Source organism: Triturus cristatus, chromosome 2_1 (assembly GCF_964204655.1).
Source record: "Triturus cristatus chromosome 2_1, aTriCri1.1, whole genome shotgun sequence".
Classification (NCBI taxonomy): Eukaryota; Metazoa; Chordata; class Amphibia; order Caudata; family Salamandridae; genus Triturus; species Triturus cristatus.
Window position 1 is genome coordinate 842,675,211 of NC_140581.1, and position 20,949 is coordinate 842,696,159.

The 20,949-nt window shown below is 44.6% G+C and overlaps 1 protein-coding gene across 1 annotated transcript in view; it reads right to left on the reverse strand.

The window, feature by feature from the left end:
* Positions 1-1,760: 1,760 nt before the first annotated feature.
* RCL1 (RNA terminal phosphate cyclase like 1) overlaps positions 1,761-20,949 on the reverse strand; it is a 215,721-nt gene continuing 196,532 nt past the window's right edge. Inside the window, exon 9 of the mRNA XM_085632927.1 lies at positions 1,761-2,902. Within this exon, the coding sequence (XP_085489053.1) occupies positions 2,755-2,902 (148 nt within the window). The 3' untranslated portion in view covers positions 1,761-2,754. The remainder of the gene's footprint in view (positions 2,903-20,949) is intronic.

Genomic DNA, 20,949 nt, shown 5'->3' on the forward strand with positions numbered 1-20,949 from the left:
GTGGAAGGCGATCTTGGTCTATCAGGAGGAGATTTGCTTCTCCGCGGGGAGATTAGAGTGCGAATACTTGCAAGAATAGTCCGAGCCCGGACTTCTAGTCACCTGTACCCACATCCTCCAGCCAGCGAGGTGAAAGACCGAACTTTTCTGCCGTCTTAGGTGATTTCTCCGTAGAAATCTGAAGGATATGCAGTTCTGGGGACGATGACTGGTTCCCCGATGACAATCTGGACCTGGACATCACTTTCCACTGGGTCTCCTCCAGTTGCAGTTTTATCCCTCGACGTCGAACGCCTCGACGTCGATGAAATCTGCGTCACCATCGGCGTCGACCGAGGAGATCTGCTTTGGGAACGCCGTGTCGATCGTCTACGGCGATATGGAGACCTAGACGTCAACCTTCGCCGTCGGGCTGGTGATCGACGTTTACCTTCGCCGTCGGCCCGGCGCTGTTAACGTCGACGTTCCACGACGTCGAGTCAGAGTCGATCTTCGACTTTGAATGATGAGACTTTGACAAAGCTCTCGATGTCGACAGGCCCACCTGCGGTGAGATGTTAGTCGTCGCACCTCTCGAAGCTGACCCCCTCGGGGGTGGCGGAGAGTGTCTTGACGTCGATGGAAGCCTCGAAATCGACTTTCCAGGTCTCATAGAACCAACAGCCTTCGAGCCCAAACTGTGCCTCGACGCTGACTTACTTGTATGCGGCAGAGAATCTCGACGCAGAAGAAAACCTGGGTCTTTGACAGTGACTTCGACTGCGAATCTCCTGGAACCACCTTCCTGGGCTCAGGAGAGGTGGTATGTCGCCGTTTTTGATGCTGTTTGGCTGAAGAAGGTGGTTTGAAGGGTGCATGGTTGCCTTCATGATGGCTTCTTCCCTTCTCCAGCTGGGCATGTAGTCTTATGCGCTCTCTATCGCGTAGAGTGCGCCTGGAAAATTTCTGGCAGTGGGGGCACTGGTCAGGATTGTGTGCCTTCCATCTTCACACAACACACACAGAGTGTGGATCTGCCTGTGCCATCTTATTGCCACAGGAAGGGCATTTCCTGAATAAGGCAGGCGTTCTGACTGGAAAAAATTAGAATTACACTAAAAAACCAGCAGAATCAGCTTACAGGAGTCAGAAAATGTCGAGTTTTCTGAGAAAATCTGAAGAAAAGTCACTTTCAGTCAAAAAACTGAAGAGCTCAAGCTCCAGGATCCTCATAGAAGGAGCCGGAAAAGAGAACTGACCTAACTGTCACCTGTGGTGCATCATGGGAGCAGGGGGTCTCCTACAGGTCTTAAAGGCACAGTCCCCCTACTCTAATGCCTTAAAGGCAAGGTGTCAGTTTTCTTTGTTTTCTTGATACTCTGCTGCAGCCTACAGGCAAATGCCTGCAATTACAAGTTTGCTTTATGGCATTATTTAGTGCTTCCTTTTGGGTTAGGGGTACTCCAATGCAAACCTATGTAATTTCAGCATTTTTGCCATGTTTGAAACATTTTAGGCTGCATGTATAGGTTTTCACACACATTATATATATATATATAAAAACATATTTTCTATATGCTCCGGGATCCCGCACGTGGGCAGGGATTATTAATAGATTATGACTATTGATGAGTATCCCCTGGATGAGAAACATACAGTTACATGCGTCACTTTAGACCAACAGCACATGTGCCCCATTTAAAACTCACTTGATGGGTATGCCCTTGTTTTTTTACCCTCAAAGTTTCAAATGTAATTTGGAGACAAAGTATACAGAAAACTACATTTTTTAGAAAATATATTTACAAACTATCAAAATATAATGCTAAGAAAATCATTTACATTTAAAAAAAATAATATTTACACAGCCACTCAATGTAAAAGGAACTGGTTATCACCTACAAGGCCTTTGTGTAAGGTATGCATGTCTCTATTATAAACAGTACAAACAGGCAAAGGCAACAGGTCTTGCTGGGAGAGGAGCCACCAGGGACACAAAGGAAGCGAATGCAACGCAACAAAGAAGAGGACTACAAGTATCAGAACAAAATATTGAATGTGTGACAACTGTCTTACTTTTTAGATGTAAAATGGTCCTTCATGCATTTCCATGGAGGAAGCATGCACCCATTCAGGCAACAAAGATGATGAAACAAAGACTTGTGTAGGCTGATACAAAATGCAATCGACAAAGTCTCAAGCCAATAGCTGACCCGAAGAAGCCAATGACTGAAGGTAGATAACGAAAGCACTATGTGTATATAACTTAACAAAACAGACTTGATATATGATAACCTAAAACCATATACCGAATACCTCCAGGAAACTTCATTTTTTTTTTTTAAAGGTCTTATGAAATAGCAAAGTTATTTTAATGTAAAAAGGTTAAGCTATTTTATTATGTGGGACCAGAGCTTGGCACATTTTTTCTCCCAAGGAGAACACAAAAGGGAGTATTTTTATCACGTTAAATGCATTTTTCATTTGGCATTGGTTCATGGCCAGCATCAAGTTTAAGCAACTGCAACTTAATTACTGGCAGGCAAAAGTAATACATTAAGCAAAGTAACAGGTATTAAGTGGAGGATGGAGAGTCTCCTGGTGTTGAAAAACCATACTCCTAGGATGCGCGCAGCACTGCACATTTCACTTCCGTAAATTAAATCAGAGCTGCATTAGGACCACTTAGTGTCTTTTATGTCCTAGGCATTCAAGTTCAATTTGTTACTGGCCTATTACATTGAGTAGATTTGGAAGTGGTTTGGTTAGAAAATGTTATTTTATTGTCTTGCTTAGGTTGGAAAATCCAACTCCAACACACGTTAGCTGTATCTTCTCCCCGCCTTTCTGTTCTTCATTAATACGCGTTTCAATTTTAAACATAGTCTGGAAGAAGCTCCTTAAGTGTCGCAGGAACTCAATTCTATAAAGAAGGAAATAAACATATAGAAGGAAATAAACATATGGCTGGCACAAATGGTAGTAAAAACACTAATGGAAAGACACCTGGCTACCATATATTAACTTCACTGCGCCACAACCCTGTAAGCAAATACAGCTAAACTCTTAAAACACCAGGAATGAAACGGCAACATAAGAGTTAGAAAAGTCAGGACTGTAATTGGATAGTCTCATTGATCAGTATACACCACATCATGACATTGATTTCTAAAAAGTCTATAGATTAGAAAAAGAAGACTAAACAACGTTAAGCAAAAAATTACAAGGGAAAACATGCACACAGTTTAGGCATACAGAAAGAAAAAATGCATTCAGGTCACTCCTGAAGGGTAACAATTTAACCTCGGAAAAAAGCAAACGAATGGGACACATGAACAAGTTCAGATGCTCAACACTTACCCGCAATATAGGATTACAACATTGCCCTTTTGCTTGCTCTTAAACGGTCTTTGGATTTTGGTCGTTTCTATGGTTAACTATTTTCTACAGCACTGTGAACTTAGAAGCCAATGAAACTTCACCCTTAAATGAACCAAATCTTGACACAATTTAGCCATCATTCTGATATTGTGTAGCTAAACAGTTTTAAAGCCTACCCCTAAAAATATGTTCACAAGTCAAACATTGCCATTTTAACTTCAGTTATGTAGTTCCTTTGACAAAGGTCAAAAGAGCATGTTAAGGTAAGTTATTAGCTTGTTATTGAAATGCAGTATTTATACAGCTGTTCATACCCCATTGAGGTGCCGAAACACACTGGGGAGGGGGAAAGTGTTATGGTGCAGTAAATGACTATAGAGGTGCTACGGTCTTGTCTTGGCAGTGAGAGATACAGCCGTTCAAATTATTATAGGAGATAGCGTCCATAATTTACTCAGATCAGTTTCAAATTTTGTGATTGCCATTACAAGTTCCGATACATTCCTATGCTGACTGCAACAGTTAGGTCCACCACTCTCGTGGATGTGGGATGAAGGGAGAAGATGGAGAAAAAGAGAGGAAGAGATCTACCTAGATCACTGTGAATGTCCACGATCTGTTGGACGGTATGGCGACTGGGACTTGCAGTATGGACTTTATTAATCAGTCAAAATAATTTCCAAGAAATAGATTCTTATGGAAATATATACACACATTTAACAATTTATTAAAATAGAAATCGTTTTTTTCTTAAATAGCCTAAAAAAAATAATGATTATATCTTTCAGCCACACATACAAATTCTGCAATTGCAAGCATATAAACATTAAAATGTCTCCATATCAATAGCCGCTATAGTTCACAGCCCAATATCTCACATATGTTCATTGCACTTAACATTTTCTTATTGAGTAAAAAAGCTCCTATTTGGCGCGCCTTACAGGACGACCACAACTTAAAAATTAGGTTGCACTCAAGATTTCTATTTGTTTAATACATTTTTTACCTGTTAACCATGCACTCCAGAGTGGTAGGTTGAGCTTTGAAAGGATCAAGTGCAGAGTAACAGACAGCGCTTCCTGTTTTGCTGCCGCTGCCAACTGTCTCAGACATGCCACATCAGCATGATCCATCTTGTATGCGATGATATTTTTGTTAGTAAATGATTACCAATTAAAAATGTGGCAATCAGCAGGTTGCCACAACTTGTCTTGTGCTCTCATTAATGTATTCGAGCCATCTGGAAAAGCATAGACAACCCCTACATATGTGTGTTCCTTCTACCCAGCAAGCATTTGCTAATTTTAAGAAATGTTTTTTGGAGGGGGAAATGAATGGTTCTGAAACGGTTTATTCACCCTGAGCTGAAAAGTCTTCCACGCCCCAATGGAACCGCTTACTAAAATGTTCCCCTGATGCATTATTCAGCCAGCACACTACAAAGCAGTCGGGTCTTCAAAGGCCATATGAAACAGTTCGCGGAACAGTCAGGCTACCCTGTGCCTTTTAAAGGCAGACGTAGAGTTTGTTCAAGCTGGTTCAGTTTCAGAGACATGCAGGTTCAGTGGGCAGCCCTTTGTCACTAGGCGTCTAAGATGCAATTATAATAACATGGCATATGAACAGAGTTATCTTCACCTCCACTGCAGGACTTATACTGTCATGCAGCGCTAAGTAAAAGGTCCAGTCGTTATGGGAGGTAACAAATGCCAACAAGGCGGTACCAAAGAGGCTAACAAGCCTATTTACGAATCAGAAGCCACTATTTATGAAGGACAATGACACAAGCCAATGACAAACAGGGGCGGAGAGTGGGCAGGGCTTCCAGTGTATACTCCATTACAGCATTGTCCACTGCTGCTATGCTCGACCTAACAAACCAATCTTCTTCACTTATTTGGGCCTCAAGAGAGGATGACAATGTTTGAGTTCACTAGCTGCCAAAACCACTTACTATCCCGGTCAACCAATGTCGCTAGCATTTCCTCCCAGTTTAACCTACAGAACTATCTCCCATTAGCAGCACATACATTCCGATTAGCGGTTTTCACTGCCATCATTACTGTTGAAAACAGAGAAGTTCAAATTCAACTACAGAAAGGGCTTGCAATACATCTTTCGTAATCTGAACTCTAATTCTGTTGTAATAAACAACCTCTAAGTCAATAGTAGCATTTGGGCGTGGTAGGAAAACCTGTTTAAACTCCAAGCTGAGAGCAAAATGATCACTGGGCCCCATATCTAGGTCTCAAAAACTTTGCACCCGTAAAAACTGGTGAACTCGAACCATCACAACCAATAGGTCATTTACTACCACTATATTTATAGGTTTTCCCAGTTGGAATATCATCATGGCAGCTACCATTACGTTGATCAAACTCAATTCAACTAAACAATGCAAAACCTTCACATCTCCTTCCCTAGTGCTTTCTGAAAAAAATACCTTCCTGAATGTTTAATGTTAAATAAAATGGTTTCATTACCTCCTCAAACCACTTTAAAAATGGATTTTTATTAAAATCCCCCCAACCACCAACAAAGCATCCGGAAAGTTACAAAACACATTTTTTACATCATGGCAACCAACCCCTCCACTATGGGGCACTCCAACAGCCAGGTTTCCTGTAGGAACAAAATGGAATAATTAATCAGGATCTTTGATTTTCAATTTCTGTAAATGTTTTGAATCCATGAATGTTCCATACCAGGACACGAACTGGCTGAGGATTCTCTATCTCCCACCAATCAATCTCATCTGCCCTCCACGGCGAAAGGTAATGATCCTGAGCGTTTTTAAAGAACTACCACTCTTCTCTCAGGGAGGCATAACCCCAAGGACCGTAGTCACTTTCCCTCTTTGACTTGTCAAACTGCCAGCAGTGGGTCAGGTTTTGATTCCTTAAACCCAAAGCTCTATCATTAGAGAACGTTATAGTAGCTTTCTTGTGAAGCAAAATCTGGTCTCCATTTTACACCTAGAGGTCCAGCAAAAAAGACTTGCTTCTGTTTTAATCAGTGTTAATAAAGAAATGGAGCTAACTACATTTCCTAATTTTCTTCACAGAGACTAATGCCATTTGACACCAGGGCTGGTCCAGCAGCACGTTCTTGGTTTCCTTTGAGTTAAACAAAACTCTGGTTCTCTTCCCCGGCAATCTCCCTAAAGGCAACCAATGCAAAGTCCATTGTAGAGCTATTCCTTAATCTTTTAAGGATGGCAAATACATTTAGCAGTTTAGACCTGTTGAGGGTTTGACTAACTGTCTGCCTTCTGTTGTTTCTAGATTTCACCTTTAGGAATAGCATCAGAGGTCTCGTTTGCTTACCTAAGGCAACATTATTAGGACCTGATAAGGGTTTTCTTTTCGCACACTCAGTACACCGACCAACCGAATTGGAAGAAAATCTCCCCTTACGGTCTTTGGTGTTTTTGGCTTTTGTAATGTTTGTTATATTTTTGTTATAACACCCTCATTTATCACTGTTGTACATTCCTTGCTTTTTATTTTCCCATTCCCCAAACGGTTTACTTTTGTCTCCTGGTCTTTCCTGCTCAATTGTCCTCCAGTAGCACGTTTTTCTTTGATTTTTGTTTTTTCCCCTCATCTCAAACGGTCCTTAAAATTTCTACCAACCCTTCTTTGAGGTCTCTTTCTCCATCCTGCCCAGAGTGAGGAAACACTACACCTAGATAGAATCTTTTCATTCTACAAATACACTTCCTCTTCTCAAAACTAGATAGGGACATCTCAAAACAAAGATCCTACCATTTACAATGTCTATGGGCGAGGGGTGTACCTTATGCGTAATGGACAGATGGCTAAATTTGGTAAGAACACCCTTAGGACCTTCTCCCATCGAAACATCTTTAACTGCATCCTTTAATGATTTGCTAACACATTCAAGCAGTTGGATAAGCTTAACGTTTTGCATATTATTCAAGACCAGAGCTTTTTAACATTCCCTGGAAAGTTACTTGCATTAAAAAAAGATTTAACATTAACTCCCTGGGAAATATTTTTGATTTTACCCAAGATCTGTCAATCTCGTTTGTTAGTTCATGTTGGTTTTGTTTTTCAGTCCCTCTCATGGATCCAAAAGTGGATTCCTCCAACTCTTCAGTCTCAGAAAACGATATACATTCATGCTGCAAATTGTTTGTTTCACGCAATGCTGTACCTATCCCTGCTCCTTTCATAGAAGCTAGGGACGATGAAGATCTTGGGGTCTAGTTCCAGGGCCCCCCATCATCAAATTAGAAAGCCCTGACAAGTCCAGGCCCCCTGAGCCTTGACCAGAACATTCACACGAAAGGCTTACATGATCTACATCAATCTTCTTGAACTTTGGCAAAACTGCAATATCGAGATCGCCTAGTGGACAAATCTCTCCAAAAGATGTTTTTGGGCTAAAGCACCTAGGAGTGGAGACTCAAAGGAGGGGGAATAATACCCCCTGCTTTCCCCCTACAGTGTGCGACTCCTCTATTCTAATGGTTTTATAATCAACATTTTACACAACACCACACCACCAATTTAGCTTTCAGCCACATTTTGCTCCTCCTCATTCAGAGCAAATCCTATGTTTGGACTTTTGATTTTAAAGTGTTTTGTAACAAAGTCTCATAGGAGAGATGGAAGGCCAGCAACCGGTCTGAGAGACTTCTGCCTTTTCCCTAGAACCGGAGTCTTCTTTGCTACTAAAGAGGGAATACCAAAAATAGTAGACGACATGGTAGGCCAAGGTTCAGACGAGGGAGTGCTTGCTGATGAACCCAGAGTCATTTGCACTCCTGGATCCATCACAGATACTGATGACCTGTTCAGATGGTTCTGGGTTACCAAACAAGAACCACCATCATTGACCCACCTCTTGCAGGGATAACTGAGCTATTGCAGCACAAGCAACCACTTCTGGTGACCTACAACTACCTCACTTGTTTTATTCCCAGGCAATCCCTGTCCTGATGCGACCCTCACATCATGAGTAGGGTTGAAACATCGACAACATCAAAAGTATAGTCCCTAGAGAAAAGCACCAGAACAATCTAGCTGATCTTCCCCTGCACTGAAAATTGAATAATTGGACATCTCTTTTTTAAATACCAATACCGTGTTTTTTATTCAAAGTCACTTTGTCACATTTAGGTTATGGTTATGTCACTTGATGTTCCTTTGCCACTTTTTTCCTCTCCTCAACAAAATAACTCCCAAAAACTAAAGTGTCATTAACAAAAAAGTAAATGTGCGAAATATGGAAATAAATCTTCCATAATTTTCCCTTTTGTATCACAACAAAATTAACTTGATTCAGCAGAATTAAGTTAAAATAAAGTAACTTTTCTGGCTACTTCTTACTGTTGTAGAAACCAACTCTAGGCAGATGTGCTCTGTCCCACCATGTTTTTTTCTTGATTAAATCACAGAAATTACCTGTGATATGTTACTAAAAATGAGTTCCATGTGAAGGCTTGTCCTAAATTAATACTCACTTGTGATCGAGCATTTTAATTTACCACTACTATTAAGGGAGGTACATTGAAGACAGACTTGAAACAATTAAGTCTCCAGCACCTTCCTTAGGACAGTCCAACTTGTAAAGCCTCCTTGGCCAGAAAGGGAAGAGGAAGAAAGTTCTAGGACACCAGGTTCTCTTGCACAGAGTAGAGTTTTTCGCACAGATCCTATTTACTCTCTAGCTGTGCTTTCTTTCCCCTCTCCTGGGACCATCTGCTCCACTTATATTTCCATTTCCACTTCCTTTCCCTCTACACCTCAGCACACGCCCCGCCAGGATAGGCCAGCTTATTTCCACAGATGTTGCTGAGAATTATTTGGTAAAAAGACAGTCTCCAATGTTTTCCTCTGACATTCTCGTAGCTGTACTGAACACAACTGGCTATTAAACCTCCAGTAATCTTGTTAATTTAGCAATATGCGCATTAAAGCCGAACGGCCTACATCCGTTAGTCGACCATGAAGGGGTCATAATGTAGCTTACCAGTGCAGTAGTTTCAAATCAATGTGTGCCTTTTTTCAGCTTGCATTGATTATATTCAGCCATAGCTTAAGTTATGGTCACTCTTGGGAAGAACTTTCTGTGGTCACCGGGACCGTTTGATATTGCCATTAAAAGACCTAGTTGGCCAGAGTATTTATCTCTGGGAAAGCCACGTTTTCACTTTCTTCATGAACTGCAAGTGTTCTTGTATGCTTCCTAATTAGGCTAGCTAGGATTCCGGACCTTATCTGTACTGAGAAGGAAGATAACCTTAATGGAATTATTACAGACAGGGAAGACCAGATGAGGTTCTAATTTTAGAGTAGTGCCTAGTTCTGGGGAGTATCATTACAACTCTAATTGTAGTAGGTACAGTGGGGTTTGGATTTCTCGGTGGATGGGAGTGCCTTAATAAGAAATCGCCTGCTGTTAATATGGACTCGTAGCTCTTAAGGTTGCATGGGCCAATTAATAAACTCAACCAACCCTTGCTGAATATGCGTCACATGCCTTGTGGGAAATTACATTTATGAGGCACCTTCAGGGACTCTTGCACACCCTTGCAGATAAACTGGGTTGTAGATATTTACAAGAGTTCCTTCGTATATTCTTGATGTAACATGTCTTTGAAAAACAAATTAACAAAGGCTGTGGGGACCTGCGCAACAAACTACATCTTCCAGACACATGGAATGCCATTAGACAAACACAAGCCCAAACACTTGTCCCACTATGCACATATAACCCCAAGGCCAACCGTATGTTTTTTCCCATGGCATCTCACCAAAGCACGGGTGATAATGGCATTTTAACCAAACCTAGGCCTGTATGACTTTTTGTGTAAGGAACTTATGACAAATTCTTCCTTCCTTTCCCTTACCATATAATTCAGTTAAGCTAATCATTAAAATGTTTTACTCTTTTCCAGGTAATACTCTTATCCATGTGTCTTTCATAGACCACTATGACTTTTCTTCAAGTTCCTGGATGCAATCAATTTTGTACTGCTCTTGAGTTTATTTTTTTATTATGGTTTCAGCTTACTAAGATAAGCTATACAATATAAAAACATTAAAATACACAAATTCAAAATACATTAAAACATCCAGAATGAATTCAGTTAGACAAATTCATGATATCCCGCTGTAAAACAAAAAACAATTAAGTAACTTGTAAACATATTGCAATCTCATTCACAGCATAAGAGTGAGCAACTGTCTGTTTATACCACCTACTCTTTAATACGAGAGTCAAATTTCTATTCTTTACTTAGAATAACTGTTTAGCGAACCATTTGGATCAGAGGCAGTCCCAATCCTTTCACAAGTGTGTTTTCTGTAGCAGACTCGTATCCTTCTTAGTTGCCTATATCTCCGTCCAAAAAGTCTGAGACCAAGTTGGCCATTCTCGCACTGTACATTTCTCCCCACCAGCTTTTTTCAGGTGTGGAAGCGCTGCTGTGATGTCCATCCACAATGGCTTTCTCCTCTTCCTCCTGGATTTCACACCCGGTCAAAGCAGTGCCCATACTCTACGCTCTTGTACATGTGCCTCCGAGTCAGAATACTCAAAACCCTTGTTGGCCAGTCTCCAGTGTAGATCTGCACAACCTTCATGGATATGGCTAGGACTATCTATCATTCAACATAAAGCTCACATATAAGTGATGACCCCACTGGTAGGCCACCTTGTGTGAACAAAGGAATTCTGTGAGTGGCTTAAGTTGTCTTTGCATTCACAGTGTGACACTCACAAGGTCTTGAAATAACTATCTTATGGCCCTTATTAATCAGATCTCTTTTTGGCCCCTGACAGCCCCCTCAGCTAGTCCTTCTCTTTGAAGGAGTAAACTCTCAAGAGTGCATCCAGTGATAAAATTCCTCCCAGCATCACCCCTCACCTCTCTCCTTGGACCCATCTCCCCTGGACTTTCTCCAGCATCAGATCACCTTATTTTATTAATTTTATTTCTATTGCACTAAGGGAACCTGGAGGTCCATTCTAAATGCATATTATTCAGTGCTATTGTGAAATATTCCAACTGCTCCTCTCCCACACAACACATTACATAGACTTTCTGGCATCCTTTTGTGCACAACAGGGCACCAAAGCCATAAAGACAATGGGGATTGGTGTTTACAAACTCCTCACTTTTTGTAGTCAGAGAAAGAAAAGTAAAGTGAATAATGTGACAATCCTGCTGAGGTATAGGGAGCATGAAAGAAAAGTGTCATTTTTTTGTGACAAACTACACATTCAGCAGTCAGTAAAGAAAAGGAATATGCTACTTACCAGTATGCATCTGTTCTTGGCATGTAGAGCTGCAGAGTTGTACACTTAGCATAGATCGCCATCTGGTGTTGGGCCCGGATGTTTGCAGTTTGTTTTTGTTCTTTGGAAGTCACGAGTTCGGTGACTCCTCCTTCGGTCCGTACTGCGCATGGGCTTCGGCTCCATCCTCAGATTGTTTTTCGCCAACAGGGAAATGATGGAGCGTAGTAATAACAGTGAGAAACCCATGTGTGTTGTATCTAAATAAGATGGACTGGAACGGATACAGGTAGCCAGGGAGGCGGGTGGGCGTGTACAACTCTGCAGCTCTACATGCCAAGAACAGATGCATACTGGTAAGTAGCATATTCCGTTCGAGGCATATGAGCTGCAGATTGTACACTTAGCATAGATTATATAGCAGTACCCAACCTTAGCGGCGACCACCGGTATCCGTTGCAGCGGTTTGAAAAAGTGTCTTTAGTACAGCCTGGCCCACACTAGCTTGCTGCTTGGAATGCACATCTACACAGTAATGTTTTGTGAAGGTGTGCGGTGTTGACCATGTGGCTGCTTTGCAGATGTCATCTAAGGGTATGTTCCCTAGAAAAGCCATAGAAGCCCCTAACTTTCTAGTAGAGTGGGCTTTAGGTGGAACAGAATGTTCTTTTTGCCCTTTGATAGCAAATTTGTATGCACTTTACAATCCACCTAGCTATCCCTGATTTAGAGATGGGGTTGCCTTTATGTGGTGGAGAGAAGGAAACGAACAATTGTTTAGTCTTCCTGAAAGGTTGCGTTCTTTGTATGTAGTACAGCAAAGCCCTCTTAACATCAAGTGTGTAAGGCCCTTTCTGCAACAGATTGAGGTTGCGAGAAAAAGACAGGTAATTCCACCGATTGATTGAGATGGAAGGGGGAAAATGACCTTGGGCAGAAACTTCGGATTTGTACGAAGTAGGACTTTGCTGTGATGTATTTGTAGGAAGGGTTCCTGTATAGTGAACGCTTGTATTTCACCAACCCTTCTAAGGGAAGTGATAGCTACGAGGAAAGCTGTTTTCCAGGTGAGGAACTGTAGCTCACATTTATGCATTGGTTCGAAGGGTGGACCCATTAGCCGTGTAAGAACGACATTTAGATTCCACACAGGGGAAGGTGGTGCCCTGGGAGGAATTACTCGTTTAAGGCCTTCCATAAAGGCTTTAATAGCAGGCACTCTGAACAGTGATAAATGCTGTCTGTTTTGTAGATAAGCAGCAATCGCTGCTAGGTGTAGGCGTATGGATGAATATGCCAGGTTACACCTGTGAAGATGGAGCAGATAGCATATGATGTGCTGTATGGATGCATCTAAAGGGTTGATTGTATTGTTACGGCAGTAAATTACAAATCTTTTCCACTTTGCGGCATAGCATGCTCTAGTGGTAGGACGTCTGGCTTCCATGATAATGTTCATGCAATCAGGGGGAAGGTTAAGGTATCCAAATTCTAAGATTTCAGGAGCCAGATCGCAAGGTTGAGCTGAGCTGGGTCCGGGTGCCTGATTTCTCCATGGTTCTGGGTTAGGAGGCATGGGGACAGGTGCAGTTTTTGATGTGGCACCACTGATAGCTGTAGTAGTGTGGTGTACCACGGCTGCCTGGCCCATGTTGGGGCTACCAGAATGAGTGTGAGGGAGTGCTGTTGTAGCTTCCTTACCACTAACGGAATTAGTGGGAGAGGTGGAAAGGCGTATGCAAATCTGCCTGACCAGTTCATCCATATCGCATTGCCTTTGGACAATGGGTGTGGGTATCTGGCGGCGAAGCTTGGGCATTTTTTGTTTTCGTGGGTGGCGAAGAGGTCTATCTGAGGATGCCCACACTGTTGGAAGAATGGGTGAAGAACTTGTGGATGCAGTTCCCATTCGTGTAGTTGTTGCGTTTGTCTGCTGAGCAGATCTGCCATGGTGTTTAGAACGCCTGGAACGTGCTGTGCCAGGAGAAAGATGTTTTGGGGAATTGCCCATCTCCATATGCTCTGGGCTAAGCGGGAGAGCTGGGGAGAGTGTGTCCCCCCCTGTTTTTGGATATAATACATTGCAGTCATGTTGTCTGTGCGAATGAGGACTGCTTTGCCCGAAATCTGTTTTTGAAAAGATTTTAGGGCTAGAAAGATCGCCAAGAGCTCCAGATGGTTGATGTGGAGCGATTTTTGCTGTGGCGTCCATAGACCTTGCATTGTGAGGTGTAAGAGGTGCGCTCCCCAGCCGGAGAGCGATGCGTCCGCTGTTAGAATCACCTGAGGAACCGGGTCCAGGAACGGCCGTCCTTTGGAAAGGTTTGTGGTGTTCCACCACTGCAGAGAGTGATGGGTGCGGCCGTCCACCAACACCAGATCCGTCAGCTGACCCTGGGCCTGGTTCCACTGCTGTGCTAGGCACTCTTGAAGTGGACGCATGTGGAGTCTTGCATGTGGCACTATGAAAATGCAAGACGCCATCATTCCTATGAGCTTCATAAACACTCTTGCTGGAAGAGTGTGTTGAGGAAGGAATGTTTTGCGCAAGGCTTGTATGCTTGCGATTCTGGCTGAGTTTGGATAGGCAATACCTTTGGAGGTGTGTATAGTGGCCCCGAGATATTGCTTTGTGTGAGATGGTATGAGGTGGGACTTTTGGTAGTTCACCGTGAAGCCTAGCTGGTGGAGCAGTTGGATGGTGCTGTTTGTATGTTGCACACATTGGTCGTAGGACGCAGCTTTTATCAGCCAGTCGTCTAAGTAAGGGAAGACGTGAATATGTTGACGTCTGAGGTGTGCTGCTACTACCGCTAGGCATTTGGTAAACACCCGTGGTGCGGTGGTGACCCCGAAGGGGAAAACCGTGAATTGGTAATGCTGACCGTCCACCACGAACCTGAGGTACTTCCTGTGAGAAGGGTGTATTGGAATGTGAAAGTATGCGTCTTTCAGATCCAAGGTAGTGAGAAAGTCTCCCTGACAGAGGAGCGGGAGGACTTGTTGTAGGGTGACCATGTGGAAATGGTCTGAATGTATGTAGGCATTTAGAGGCCGGAGGTCCAGAATGGGCCTCAGGGTCCAGTCTTTCTTTGGTATTAAGAAATACAGAGAGTAGACCCCTAGATTTTGCTGATTGACGGGGACCTGCTCTATAGCGTGTTTTTGGAGGAGGGAGAGCACCTCCTGTTTGAGTAGTGTGGAATGTTCTTGAGACATTGGACGGTGCCTTGGTGGGATATTGGGTGGGGTAGATGTTAGCTCGAGACAGTACCCTGACCAAATAATTCGGGTCACCCATTTGTCCGATGTTATGGACTCCCATGCGTGGATAAAGTTTTGCAGTCTGCCCCCGACCGGAGTGGGATGGTCTGGGGGGAGGGAAGGGGAGTCATTGTGTGGGCGGGGTGGCAGAACGGGTGGTGTTAGTTTTGCCCCTGCCCTTATTGTTGTTGCCTCTGTAACCACCCCTTTGGTTGCCCTTTGAAAAGGTATTTTGAGGAGGGGACTTGTAGGAGGTAGAGGCGCTATCGGTGGAGAAGCCTCTGCCTGTGCTACGAAAGGATGAGCGTCGAAAGGAACGTTTAGGGGCCTGTGTTTGGAGTGCCCCCATAGACTTTGCTGTGTCTGTGTCCTTTTTCATCTTTTCCAACGCTTCGTCCACCTTTGGCCCAAAGAGAGTTTGTTGGTCAAAAGGGTGATTTAGTATGGACGCCTGGACTTCAGGCTTGAACCCTGAGATCCTGAGCCAGGCATGACGACGAAGCAGGACACTGGTATTTATGGCTCTAGAAGCAGTGTCGGCTGCATCGAGGGCACACTTAATGGAGGTGTTTGTAATTAGTTTACCCTCCTGTATCAGGTCATGAGCCTTGCGCTTGTGGTTTTCGGGGAGGTGCTGCATAAGAGCCTCAAGTTCGTCGTAGTGTGCTCTGTCATAGCGCGCAAGTAGCGCTTGTGTATTTGCGATGCGCCACATGTTTGCAGCTTGGGAGGCGGTGCGTTTGCCAGACGCGTCTAAAAGTTTCGATTCCTTGTCTGGCGGTGGGGCTTCTCCTGAGGACTGGGAGTTAGCCCGCTTTCTAGCTGTGGAGACAACTAGGGAATCTAAGGGAGCAGGGCCCTTAATGTATGCAGGGTCTGTGGGTGCCGCCTTGTACTTTTTTTCTATTCTAGGGTTCAGTACCCTGGCCCTGACAGGGTCTTTGAACACACCTGCAGCATGCTTGGTGACACCTTTAAGCATGGGTAAAATAGACGTGGATTTGTCCTGAATGTCAAATGTGTCCAGTAGGAAGTCGTCTTCCACTGGTTCGCTGTGCATGTCCACCCCATGGTAGTGTGCTGCTCTCTGCACTAAGTGGTGAAACCCTAAGGAGTCCTCTGGAGGAGACGGCCTGGATGGGTATAGGTCGTCCTGTGGCATATCAGGTATGTCAGGGTTGTTGTAGTCTTCCCATGGGTCTGGGGTCCCCGGTGGAGTGGGGTCCATTGGGGCGTCCGCCGGGTCATAATCTGGATCCCCGTCATCCGGATCTGGGGACGGGGTCGGGGAGTGATGAGGTAAGGGTGGCGGAGACCTGGGAGGGGGAGGGGGTGGAGGAGGTGGAGGAGGCAGAGGAGGAGGTAGTGGGGAGGGCACTCTGAGGGGAGAAGTAGCAGAGTCCTTCCGCTTGGGTGGTGGAGGAGGAGCCGGAGTGTCAAGGCGTCTTTTCTTGATAATTAAAGTCAATAGCCCAGTCTTTGGATCTTTAAATAGAGTCTTTTGCAAAGGGTCTGGTGTAAACAGATCCAGTGGCGCCGAATCGTCCGCTGGCGCCGAAGGTTTCGGAGCCGAGGGCTTCGATGGTTTGTGCGCCATGCTTTTTTGGAGCCTCTAGTTTTTTCGGCGTCGAAGGAGTTTTCGGCGCCGGAGCGTCGGTGCCGACAGATGTGTTTGGTCGGCACCGAGAGTCCAGGCTTCGGCACCGGTGGCTTCGGAGTCGAGCTGGGTATCACTTTCTTCGGTGCCGGATGGTGTTTTTCGGCACCAGGCGTCGGCTGGCTCGAGCCCGAGCTGCCGTGAGACTTCTGAGGCTTCGACACCGGGCCCGAAGGTGGGGTGATAGAAGCTGCGTGCTTGGTTTTGCCCAGGCCTGCAGGCGAGGGTGTAACCGGAGTCTCTTTGGTTTTGGGCGCGGGGGTGGGAGGGGGTACAGTACTCCCGACCCGCTGCGCCGGTGTGATGTCCTCCACGTCGGAGTCGTCGGCCTCGGAAGCGCTGACGACGTCCTCCTCCTGCTTGGTGTGTAGTTTCCCCGAAGCTTCGGCGTCGTCTCCGAAGATGTCCGCTGGAGCCGCGGTCGAGGAGTGCACCATGGTGCGTCGAGCTCTTCGATCCCGGATGGTCTTTTTAGATCTAAAAGATTTACACTTTTTGAACTGAGTCCTTTCCATCGGCCGGGACCGTAGTCGAGGAGGGCCCGAAGGCCGGTGCCGATGTACGGGATGGAGAAAAGTGCCGCTTCGAGAGATGAAGATTGGATGAAGAAAACTCGAAGAACGAGGATTTTCCGTCGAGGCTGGAACCGTAGAAGTTCGAAGCCGGAGCACGAAGTATCACATCCGAGCCCGATGGCGGAAAAAAACAATCTGAGGATGGAGCCGAAGCCCATGCGCAGTACGGACCGAAGGAGGAGTCACCGAACTCGTGACTTCCAAAGACTGTCCAAAGAACAAAAACAAACTGCAAACATCCGGGCCCAACACCAGATGGCGATCTATGCTAAGTGTACAATCTGCAGCTCATATGCCTCGAACATAACGTTTTGTAATACTGAAGTGTGATGGAGAAAAAGATTTTAATAGGATCAAAATAAATCAAGACACTACTGGGCACAAATGATAAATATTCACTAAAACCCAGATTCCACACATGGTTTGTGCGCTGTATAGTTTTAGCACTAAAAGTGCTAGTCTGTGCAAATTTAGTGGCCATTTCAAGGGAGAATGTGCTATCTGTAAATGATTGTGCACCACCACATGCTTTATTTTCACTTAATAAAAAAAAAAATGCCTACCTCATTTCCATTAAAGCTAGATGGGTCACAAAAGTTTGACGTTCTAAACATTGGCCTGTGTTGTAAAACGGTTTGGAAGCTCTGGTCCAGAGAACAGCTGGCTCAGGCCAGGCAACAGACAATTACTCAGCATTTGGAACAAAATAAATGCCATAGTCCTTCAGAACATGCACCTATCAGAACCCCCAGGATATTGCGGCATGGATTAGAACATTTTGCGGCACAAATGTGAAAATTCTGCAACACAAATATGGAAATCTTGCAGCATTTTTGCGGCACTATTTTACATAAAAAAATGCCCCCATGGGTGGCAGGCCATAGATCCAATTAAAAAATAATGCCCCCTGGGCCCGCTGTGTGCCCTGTGAGAAGCAGGCCCTATATTTAAAGAAAATGGTCCCTGGACCTGCAGCAGGCCCTAGATGTAATTAAAGGAACAGCCCATGGACACGCTGAGGGCCCTAGGTGTAATTAAAGAAACTGCCCATGGACACACTGCGGGCCCTAGATTTAATTAAAGAAACTGCCCATGGACACGCTGCGGGCCCTAGATTTAATTAAAGAAACTGCCCATGGACACGCTGCGGGCCCTAGATTTAATTAAAGAAAACTCAAGCTGCGTGCATAAACCACTAAGCTATTTTGCCAGGACGGGAACTTGTGATTTACAGGTTACTCAAGGATCTCTGCAAAAAAAATAAGCTCAAATAAGCTTTCTTAGGGGCATACCTGCCGGTCCTGGTACAGTTTAAACATTTTGAACAGCTGAAGCATCACAGCCAGCACTGGGCATATCTGCACACTCGAACGTTACAAAGACGTGACGGCACATTTTAATGTATCTGTCCAATTTTGGTTCAGTTATGTGGTGGCTGGCACTGATGTATCCTCACTTTAAGAAGATAGTGGTGTTAGAAAACTGCTGGTCTGACTTATAAATATTGCACATTGTAAAATAAAGTATTCAGCAAAACTCAGGGTTTAGTACTAAACGTCAGTCTGGGGTGACTAATGGTTATTGTTAATTAGCACGTGTGTTGCCCTTTATCGGTCACTACTATAGCATTGCAGTGCTTTTCGATAGTTTGGGGGTAAGCATCTACTGCAGAGATCGATGTAATATGCTGGTCGCAGGTTAGAATCAAAGAGTTTTTGTACCTGCTACAAAGCAGTGCATGCAACCTCAAGGTCATACGTTTGTTTTTAAATAGAAGTCTAAGCGGGTTAATGATTTTATTGCAGACATTTCTAGTGTAACCTACAAGTCGTATGTTCCAACACTGGCAAATGGTTAAGTTTTGCCAGCTGGAAGCACCTGCACGTAACCTACAAAGCAGGATATGGAATCATTGTGGGCACTCAATTGGTCACTCTTCTTGGTTTTTAAAAATCAGTATCACCGGCTTGATTAGTAATTAACACCAATTATTTCGTGCCAAACAGTTCAGTTTGTGATATGTAATGGATTAGAACAATTACACGTTCAAATATGTAGGCCTACATTAGTACATAAGATGCAATGCGTCGCCAATAGTCATGCTATTTTCCCCGACTGGTTTAAACTGAGGAAATGCCAGTTTCCAGTCTTCCCCCATTGCTCCATCACCACACACATTTTCATTAAGTCTTATTTTCAGAGCACTTTATTAAATGCTTTCAATCTCGGTGTATTTCTTGGACACACTGCAGTGACGTTTCTTGGATACTTCCTTCGTGGGATGCTGGAGTCAGGGGTGTAGCTATGTCTAAGGGAAATTAGTTTACCTTGTTTACCTACTCCTAGACAGACTACAATTATGACAAAAGTAATAAATGGTTTAGCTTTGATCTGTTCCAATCCAAAGCCCTAGTTTCAGAAAGAACAGCACTAAATGCTATTCTGCAGGCAGCAGATCTTCGTGGCACTGGGAGCGTGTGCTGCCACAGGAGACCTGCCATTGAGTTTGTGTGCTGCAGAGTACACCCAGTAGTATGCAGCAGGCACATTAAGACCCAGAGGTGTTAGATGACCATTCAGAACTGTAACCTGCACGTTACGCACACGTTTCTACTGTAAGTAACCACCTTACCCTATATACCGGTATTATGCCCCAAGACTTGATGGATAGACAAAGCTCTGCAGCAGGTGTCTTAACACCCTGAACTACCTTAAAGCGTGGATGTTTGTGGTCATTAAAACAAGCCAGCTTTACCCACACATTGCCCTCAATGAAATTTACAAGGGAAAAGTTTCTAAACCTAATGCATAGGAAATGGCCGACCATGGAGTGATGGAAACAGACTCCAGCCGTCGTGACTGCTCCCCTTTCTGCCACCAAAACAACCTCGCCCTAAACGAGAGGGCTCCTCTGACCGAGGAGTTTCATTTTGATACTGTCAACCCTCCCCAGGTGCCAGGGGTTACAAAATGTGGATGTTGTTACCTTTGTCTCTCATACAGAAGAACTTAAAAAATCTGATTACCTCTGCTTTGCCTTCGAAACTAAGCAACATCAATAAATGACGGACTTAGGTAATCGGAAAGGTGGTGGTATTCTCAGTGACAGCATAACTGCGATACTGACGACTCTTCATAGCTCTCCGACACGTCCTGCGATTCGCTGAAGTGACACGCCCTGGAAAAGGAAGACCTACTGTCTTGAATAAGCCTCTCCGCTACTCGTGGGCCGGTGCAGTCCATGTTGCTGATGGTCTGTCACAGCGCCGGCGCTAGGCATGGGCAGCCCGCAGCAATGCCACAGAAAGGTGCCACCTTAGGAGGCCCCCCTCTCACCTGGCCCCACGGCTATTGTGTAGCAAGGGGAACCAGAGGGAAGGGGCGCCCCCATTCCCAGTTGCAAGAAGACACATTCCTCAGGTTTGCCCAACCATTAGGCCTCCAGCCCCCACCCACGCAGAGGCACAGCGGGAGGACTATTGCCCTGCTGTTTAGCTCCCTGGCAGTATTAACCCTCTCTGGAGATAAGCAACCCTCAAACATTCAGCCCTTGATGAGCTGTTAAGAGGTGCTTGTAGGTGGCTGAGAGGGAGGGACTGCAGCTTCAGGAGCAGGGGCATCTATTCAGTTGCAAACGGCCCTGAATTTATCACCTTTGTGCAATTTAGAGGGGCCCCACGCATTCCCTTTCTGCCCAGGGCCCCAAAAATCCTAGAACCGGCCCTTGGGTCGGTGTAGTTCTCAAAGGAGGGCTGGGTGGTGGGGAGATGCCAGCAGGGTTGGTTTGGGATCAAAAATCGGCCCGGGCACACCCAAAAATAA